A 9,101-nucleotide genomic window follows, 5' to 3' on the forward strand; every position below is an offset into this window, starting at 1 on the left:
AGCCCAGAAACAGACCAGTTCAGCCCCTTCTGGTTCCTATAACAATTACAGCCCCGAAACAGGCTATTCTGGCCACTTCTTGTCTCTATAACAATTGCAGTCCAGAAACAGGCCATTCTAGACTCATCTAGTCCATATAACAATCACAGCCTGAAACAGGCCAGTTCGCCACCTTCTGATCCCTATAACTATTACAAAATATAAACAGGCCAGTCTGGCCCTTTCTTGTCCCTATAACAATTACAGCCCAGAAACAGACTAGTTCAGCCACTTCTTGTCCATACAACAATTACAGCCCACAAACAGACCAGTTCAGCCCCTTCTAGTCCTTATACCACCATTAACAGCCTGGAAACAGGCCAGGCGAACCCCTTCTCATTCGTATAAAAATTACAGCCCGGATACCGACCAGTCCAGACCCTTCTAGTCCCTATAACAATCAAAGCCCAGAAACAGACCAATCTGGCCTCTTCTAGTCATAACAATTTTCTTCTTTTCTTTGGGTTGGCTTTGCAGACGAAGATTTATGGAGGGTTATGTCCACGTCTGCTGCAGGCTTGTTGGTGACTGACAAGTCCCATGTGGGACAGGCAGGCACGGTTGAAGCGGTTGCAACAATAACAGCACCGAAACCGGCCAGTCTGGCCCATTCTAGTCCGTACAACAGTTATAGCCCGGAATAACACCAGTCTGGACCCTTCTAGTACTGACAACAATAACAGCCCAGAAACAGGCCAGCCTGGACTCTTCCAGTCCGTAGTACAATAACAGCTGAGAAACATGACATTCTGGCCCCATCTGGTCCTTATAACAAATATAGCATGGAAACAAACTATTCCAGCCCTTTCTGGGCCCAATGCCAATTACAGCCCTGAAACAGGCCAGTACGGACCAATCTAGGCAAAATAAAAATTACAGCCTGGAAACAGGCCATTCCGGCCCCTTCTAATCCGTATAATAATTACAGCCCGGAAACAGGCCATTCTGACCCCTTCTGGTCCCTATAGCAATTACAGCCCATAAACAGGCCAGATGGGCCCTTTCAAGTCCATATAAAAATTACAGCCCTGAAACAGGCCAGTCTGGCCTATTCTTGTCCATATAACAATTACAGCCTGGAAACAATCCATTTTGGCCCCTTCTAGTCTCTAAACCAATCTTTCTTTGGCTTGGCTTCGCGGACGAAGATTTATGGAGGGGGTAAAAAGTCCACGTCAGCTGCAGGCTCGTTTGTGGCTGACAAGTCTGATGCGGGACAGGCAGACACGGTTGCAGTGGCTGCAGGGGAAAATTGGTTGGTTGGGGTTGGGTTTTTCCTCCTTTGCCTTTTGTCAGTGAGGTGGGCTCTGCAGTCTTCTTCAAAGGAGGTTGCTGCCCGCCAAACTGTGAGGCGCCAAGATGCACGGTTTGAGGTGATATCAGCCCACTGGCGGTGGTCAATGTGGCAGGCACCAAGAGATTTCTTTAGGCAGTCCTTGTACCTTTTCTTTGGTGCATCTCTGTCACGGTGGCCAGTGGAGAGCTCGCCATATAACACTACATCTTGGGAAGGCGATGGTCCTTCATTCTGGAGACGTGACCCACCCAGCGCAGCTGGATCTTCAGCAGCATGGACTCGATGCTGTCGACCTCTGCCATCTCGAGTACTTCGACGTTAGGGATGAAAGCGCTCCAATGGATGTTGAGGATGGAGCGGAGACAACGCTGGTGGAAGCGTTCTAGGAGCCGTAGGTGATGCCGGTAGAGGACCCATGATTCGGAGCCAAACAGGATTGTGGGTATGACAACAGCTCTGCATACGCTTATCTTTGTGAGGTTTTTCAGTTGGTTGTTTTTCCAGACTCTTTTGTGTAGTCTTCCAAAGGCGCTATTTGCCTTGGTGAGTCTGTTGTCTATCTCATTGTCGATCCTTGCATCTGATGAAATGGTGCAGCCGAGATAGGTAAACTGGTTGACCGTTTTGAGTTTTGTGTGCCCAATGGAGATGTGGGGGGGGCTAGTAGTCATGGTGGGGAGCTGGCTGATGGAGGACCTCAGTTTTCTTCAGGCTGACTTCCAGCCCAAACATTTTGGCAGTTTCCGCAAAGCAGGATGTCAAGCGCTGAAGAGCTGGCTCTGAATGGGCAACTAAAGCGGCATCGTCTGCAAAGAGTAGTTCACGGACAAGTTTCTCTTGTGTCTTGGTGTGAGCTTGCAGGCGCCTCAGATTGAAGAGACTGCCATCCGTGCGGTACCGGATGTAAACAGCGTCTTCATTGTTGAGGTCTTTCATGGCTTGGTTCAGCATCATGCTGAAGAAGATTGAAAAGAGGGTTGGTGCGAGAACACAGCCTTGCTTCACGCCATTGTTAATGGAGAAGGGTTTAGAGAGCTCATTGCTGTATCTGACCCGACCTTGTTGGTTTTCGTGCAGTTGGATAATCATGTTGAGGAACTTTGGTGGACATCCGATGCGCTCTAGTATTTGCCAAAGCCCTTTCCTGCTCACGGTGTCGAAGGCTTTGGTGAGGTCAACAAAGGTGATGTAGAGTCCTTTGTTTTGTTCTCTGCACTTTTCTTGGAGCTGTCTGAGGGCAAAGACCATGTCAGTAGTTCCTCTGTTTGCGCGAAAGCCGCACTGTGATTCTGGGAGAATATTCTCGGCGACACTAGGTATTATTCTATTTAGTAGAATCCTAGCGAAGATTTTGCCTGCAATGAAGAGCAGCGTGATTCCCCTGTAGTTTGAGCAGTCTGATTTCTCGCCTTTGTTTTTGTACAGGGTGATGATGGTAGCATCACGAAGGTCCTGAGGCAGTTTTCCTTGGTCCCAACAAAGCTTGAAAAACTCATGCAGTTTGGCATGCAGAGTTTTGCCGCCAGCCTTCCAGGCCTCATTGCACATGAACTCCTCAGACTTGACATCGACATAGCCGCTCTCAGATGTAGGCAGCTTCCAAGAACACGGCGCGGGCTACACACTCTACTGGTCTGGCAAGCCTTTGGATGAACGACGCCTATCTGGTGTAGGCTTCATGGTCAAGAACTTCATTGCCTTCAAACTTGAAAACCTTCCGACAGGCCACTCGGACCGAATCATGTCCATGCGACTCCCCCTTCAAAACAAGCGTTGCATCACCCTCATCAGTGTCTATGCTCCAACCCTCCAGGTGGAACCAGCAGAAAAGGACAAGTTCTACACTGACCTGCGCAACCTCATCCAACGCACCCCTACAGCCGACAAGGTTGTCATCCTTGGCGACTTCAACGCTCACGTCGGCAAAGACTCAGAAACCTGGCCAGGAATTCTGGGCAAGCATGGCGTCGGCAAGTGCAACGACAATGGGCGCCTCCTGTTGGAGCTCTGCGCAGAACAGCGGCTTGTCATTACAAACACCCTCTTTCAGCAGAGGGACAGCCTTAAGACTATCTGGATGCATCCCCAATCCAAACACTGGCACCTCCTGGACTACATCCTGGTGCGAGAAAGTGACAAACGAGATACCAATCACATCCCAGAAAAAGGCCATTTCGACCCCTTCTTGTTCATATAAAAATTACTGCCCGGAAACAAACCAGTCCAGCCACTTCTAGTCCCTATTACAATTACAGACCGGCAACAGGCCAGTCTACACTCTTCTAGTCTGTATAACAATTGCATCCTGGGAACAGACCAGTTCGGCACCGTCCAATCCCTATAACAATTACTAAATGAAAACAGGCCAGTCTGGGCCTTTCCAGTCCCTATAACAGTTACAGCTCGGAACAGGCCAGTCTAGACTCTTCTAGTCTATACATCAATCACTGCCCGGAAACAGGACATTTCGTCCCCTTCTCATCTGTATAACAATTACAGTCTTGAAACAGGATAGTCTAGACTCTTCAAGTCTGTATAACAATTACAGCCTGGAAACAGGTCATTTCAACCCCTTCTAATTCCTATAAAAATTACAGCATGGAAACAGGCCCGTCCAGCCCTTTCAAGTCCAATAACAAATACAGACCGGAAACAGGACAGCAGGCACCTTCTAGTCTGTACAAAAATTACAGCCGGAAACAGACCAATCCAGACTTTTCTCATCACCAGAACAGTAATAGCCCGGAAACAGGCCAGTCTGGCCCCTTCTCGTCTGTATAAAAAATACAGCCCAAAAACAAGCCAATCAAGACTCTTCTGGTCGGTATAATAATTACAGACCGGGAACAGGACAGTTCGGTGCAGTCTGGTCCCTATAACAATTACAAAATGAAAACAGACCAGTCTAGATTCTTCTAGTCCTTATAACAATAACAGCCCGGATACAGGCCAGTCCTGCCCCTTCCAGTCTGTATAACAATTACAGCCCAGAAACAAGCCAGTCTAAACTCTTCTAGTCCATGTATTAAAGTCCATTGGCCACCATTCTGCCCGCTATTCCAACTGGCCACTCTCCTCCTGTCAGCTTTGAACCACTCCCTCGGTGTTGTATTGGAGGATTTAGACCATGCTTTTGCTTATGCAAGGCTGAGTATCAGTAACCTACTTTGAGAATAATGTAAGAATCAGCACACAAATGCTAAATTCCACCATGGGGCCCAGAGATGCAGTTATCTTTGAGATTGATGGGATTGTTGGTCGCAGACTGTCAGGCGAGACCTTGAGGCTAAGTATTCAAAGTGATGAGCTAGAAAGTTGTGGTATTTGATAGAAGCCTAGGTGTGTTTGTTTATTTTTTTTTGCATAGGGAATAGGTGCTTGAGTAAGAAATTTTTGGTTAATATAAGCCATGGTCCTGCTCATGCAGTTTCAGACTCTCAGAGGGGTGGAAAAGTCTCTCAGCAAGAAGAAGAACTTCTAGAGTCCAACCAATGTCCCGGTCGGGGGAGGTGGAGAAGCTGCTACCAGCGCCCCAACAACCTACTACAAGTGTGCGGTCATTGCCTCTCTTCGGCAGTGGGGACCAGTCCAGGCGATGACACGTATAATTGGGAAGGGCTTGCATATTGTAGTTTGAAATCAGCTTTAGATTTAGTAATAAAGATTTGTATAAACTGAAGTGCTCTCTGCGTGTGTCTCTGTCTCTGTTTTCTTTTGGTAGCTCAAACACTGTGACCAATCTAAAACAAACAAAGTGAGAGGTACAAGATTACCCAGGACAGGTGTCCACAACAACCGCCGGTCTCCATCTTATTTGCAGACTCCCTGATTCAGTCGTCCTCTCCCTCATTCATGAGGCTCCACGTCCCCATTTTTTGTGACTGTACATCCTGATTCTGATCAGCACCTTGAGCAGTGTTTATCACTTTGAGCACCAGCTCGTTATCAGTTGGGCATCTTTACAATTCCACTTCCGTGTCTTCCTGAGTCCAGGTTGGGTCAGCATGCTCGGTGGGTCCTCGCCTCCTGGACATGCTTCGTAATAGTGACAAGAGGATGGTTCGCTCCCTGCGGCCCCTGAGACCCCTCGCTGTCACGCATTGAGCCAATGGGAAAGAGGGAGATAGAGGGAGAGAGAAAGAGAGGGGCAGACATCAGGGACCGAGTTACAGGACAAGGTCCGACAGGTTCAGAACTCGAAAATTTCCTAGGACGTTAGGGACTGAGTTACAGGGAAAGGTTCATCAGGTTCGGGACTTTATCCCCTGAAGATTAGCTGTGATGTTGCCCGGACCTCTCGCCCTTCCAGTCCATATAACAATCATATGGCGGTTCGGCCCATTGAGCCCCTTCCTCACTCTCCACAGCCCACCCACCTGAGTGTTGACTGATCCCTATCCCCTCCCCGTCCTCCCCATTGACTGACGGGCGGGTCAGAGCCCGGTTCTGATTCAACCGGCGGCTGGGATCCGGAACTCCGATTCCCGCAGGAATGCGGAATCAGCTCTGAGGCACCCCCACGCCCGGGAGAGCACCGGAGGGGGACAGGGGCCAAGGGAGAAGGCCCCCGACCTCCGCCTCGGGGAGACTGGATGCAGCAGCCTGGGAGATCGGCCCACGGTAAGGAATCTAGTCGCTTTCTTCTGCTTCGCCCTTCTCCCTCCTTCCCTCTCTCCCTATCACTGTGTGTGTGTGTGTGTGTGTGTGTCTCTCTCTCTCTCGCTCTCTTTGTCCCCCTCCCTCTCTCTCTCTGTATTTCTCTCCCCTCTCTGTCCGTCCTTCTCTCTTTCCCTCTAACTCTCTCTCCTCCTCACCCTCCCCCACCCAACCTTTCTCCCACTGGCTCGGTGCGTGACAGCAAGGGAGCGCCGGGGGCCCCGAAACGCACTTTGATACTTCTGCGAGGCGCGACCGGGAGGTGCGGTCCCGCCCTGGACACTGGGGTGTGGAATCGTAAAGTTGTCCAACTGATTACGAGCTGGTGTTCAAGGAAATAAACTCGGTTGAACGTCCAGATCAGAATCAGGATCTACGGCCACGATATCCGGGAACGTGGAACGAAGGGAGCTGCACCTCATCAACCAGGAGAGAGTGACTGGATCAGGGGGTATGCAGATTAGACGGAGATTGCGGGAGTGTTGTGGACACCAGGGGAGGGGTACGAAGCCGGCAGTGGGAGAGCGGCGGGTTGGAAAAGCGGGCAGAGGTGGCCGATGGCGTTTAATACGTGGACTAGAAGGGGCCAGACTCCCTACCGTCCGTTTCCGGTCCCTCTCCTTGTTCCCGATGGGGAGGTTTGACTGCCATCTTCTCTTTCCCCAGGTGGGACCTCGATCCGGACCGCAGCCCCAGGGAGAGCCTCGCCGTCCCTCCCAGCGGCCACTAAACCCTCGCCCGCCCCTCCCAGTGGCCACTCAACCCTCGACCCCCCCCGCCCAGTGGCCACTAAACCCCCCCTCCCAGTGGCCCCTAGACTCTCGCCCCTCCTTCCCAACGGCCCCTCCCAGTCGCCTCTCGACCCTCGCCCGCCCCTCCCAGTGGCCTCTCGACCCTCGCCGCCCTCCCAGTGACCCCCAAGACCCTCGTCCTCCACCCATCTCAGTGGCCCCGGGAGACCACCCTCCCAGTCCCGTGCCCTCCCACCCATGGCAACCCCGCGCTGGGCCGCCCCCTTCCTCTTCTCGCTCCTGTTCGGCCTCTTCCTCCGCCTGCTCCGCCCGCCCGCTCACGCCTACCGCCACCTGGCCCTCCCCGCCGGCGCCAACCTCAGCTGCGGCGGGGTCCTAGACAGCGACCCGGAGGCGCTGGAACGGGCGCGCCTCTACTCGCTGAGGCGGCGGCGCCCGGTGACCGAGATGGACTACCTGCGGCTGGCCCGCGACTGCTCGTCCTTCGTGGGCGGACGGCGGTACCTCACGGCGCCGCTGAGCCGGCGGGAGCGGTCCTTTCCACTCGCCTACTCCATGGTGATCCACGAGAGCGTGGAGATGTTCGAGCGACTGCTCCGGGCTGTCTACGCGCCGCAGAACATCTACTGCGTCCACGTCGACCGCAAATCTCCGGGGCACTTGCACGCCGCGGTGCGCGCCGTGGCCGCCTGCTTCCCCAACGTGTTCGTGGCCGCCCGCCTGGAGTCGGTGACCTACGCCTCCTGGTCGCGAGTCCAGGCCGATCTGAACTGCATGGAGGAGCTGCTGGCCGCCCCCGTCGCATGGCGCTACCTGATCAATGTGTGCGGCAAGGATTTCCCGCTCGGCTCCAACCGGGAGACGGTCGAGGCGCTGTGGGCCATGAACGGGACCAATGTGGTGGACTCCTATGTGCCCCCCAGCTTCAAGGCGGTGAGGATCGGCCCCCTCACCCCACCCCTCCCCCGTCACCCGAGTGGTGGTCTCTCTCTCTTACTTTGAGGGTGGGGGCGGGGGGAATGGGCGGACGAGGGAGATCCCAGCGCCCAAGACCCTGAGCAACCCCTCCCGCTGTTCCGCAGACCTGATAGACCCGGGTTAGTACTCCGTAGACCATTCCCGCTGTCCCGCAAACCAGATCGACCCAGCTCAGTACCCCATCGACCCCTCCCGCTGTCCCGCAGACCATTTCGACCCCGGTCAGTGCCCCATAGACCCATCCTGCTGTTCCGTAGACCTGATCCACCCCGGTCAGTGCACTCCTCCCGTTGTCCCGTAAACTCTGACCGTCTTGTCCCCTCCTGATCGACCCCGGTAAGTGCCCCGTCGCCCCTGGCCGACCCCACTCAGTACCCCACACCTCTTTCTCCCACGCACCCCTCCCCTGGGGCCAGTGGGGTCAGGGAGGAAGTCTTGCCCAGGGGGGAAGGTGGTGGGGGGGACCGGAACGCCGGGGGGGAGTTCAAGCCAGGAGCGCCAGCAGCGCCCGGCAGGCCGAAGGGTGCCCGTCCTGGGTTCTAGCGGACGGGGGAAGGTGTGGCTGGGCCGAGATTACGAAGTCTCAATGGTGCCCCAATCCCTGTCCGTCTTGCAGGCGCGCTGGAAGTTCCACCACGAGGTCGGGGACTATGTGCGCCGGACGTCCCAGCTGAAGGCGCCGCCACCCATCCGCGGCCGCATGTTCGTGGGCAGCGCCTACGTGATGGTGACCCGGGACTTCGTGCGCTACCTGTTCATCGACCCCGAGGTCCGAGCCTTCTTCGAGTGGTCGCGGGACACCTACAGTCCGGACGAGCATATCTGGGCCACCCTACAGGGGTTGCCGGGCGCCCCGGGCTCCCTCCCCGGCCGGCTGCTCCCTCACCCCGGCAGCCCGAACAAGCTGAGCCGGGCCGTCAAGTGGTCCTTCTTGGGCGGAGACGTGGCCAGGGGAGCCGCCTACCCGCCCTGCGCCGGCCGCTACCGCCACATGGTCTGCGTCTTCGGGGCCGGCGACCTGGCCTGGCTAGTCCACCAGTCGCCCCTGTTCGCCAACAAGTTCGACCCCGAGGTGAGCGACGCCGCAGTGCGGTGCCTGGAGGAGTGGGTGCGGGACCGGGCGCTGCAGGGGGCGGGGATCCGGCCGTGAGCCCTGTCGCCGCTATCATCGGCGGAGGGGAGGGGAGGGGGGTGAGGTAAGCGGGAATGCGGAGCAGAGCCCAATCAGGATCAATCCGGGTAACATTTGATGCTTGAAAGTAACGACCATATTGGATTTAACCTGACTCGAAATATGGGAACGTTTGATGTTGAAATTCATGATAATATTGAATTTAACCCGACTCGAAATTTGATGTTAAAAGTCATGACCTCATTAA

General features: G+C 54.6%; 1 protein-coding gene across 1 annotated transcript; it reads left to right on the forward strand.

Moving 5' to 3' along the window:
• Positions 1-6,981: 6,981 nt before the first annotated feature.
• LOC138750119 (beta-1,3-galactosyl-O-glycosyl-glycoprotein beta-1,6-N-acetylglucosaminyltransferase 3-like) lies at positions 6,982-8,872 on the forward strand. Its single transcript, XM_069912252.1, has 2 exons — positions 6,982-7,677; positions 8,339-8,872. The coding sequence occupies exons 1-2, from the start codon at positions 6,982-6,984 to the stop codon at positions 8,870-8,872; spliced, it is 1,230 nt and encodes a 409-aa protein (XP_069768353.1).
• The last annotated feature ends 229 nt before the right edge of the window (positions 8,873-9,101 follow it).

This window comes from Narcine bancroftii (assembly GCF_036971445.1).
Source record: "Narcine bancroftii isolate sNarBan1 chromosome 8 unlocalized genomic scaffold, sNarBan1.hap1 SUPER_8_unloc_3, whole genome shotgun sequence".
Lineage (NCBI taxonomy): Eukaryota > Metazoa > Chordata > Chondrichthyes > Torpediniformes > Narcinidae > Narcine > Narcine bancroftii.

Coding starts and splice junctions, on each gene's coding strand:
- LOC138750119 (XM_069912252.1), top strand. CDS start 6,982: ATGGCAACCCCGCGCTGGGCCGCCCCCTTCCTCTTCTCGCTCCTGTTC. Junction 7,678..8,338: donor TGCCCCCCAGCTTCAAGGCG/GTGAGGATCGGC, acceptor TCCGTCTTGCAG/GCGCGCTGGAAGTTCCACCA.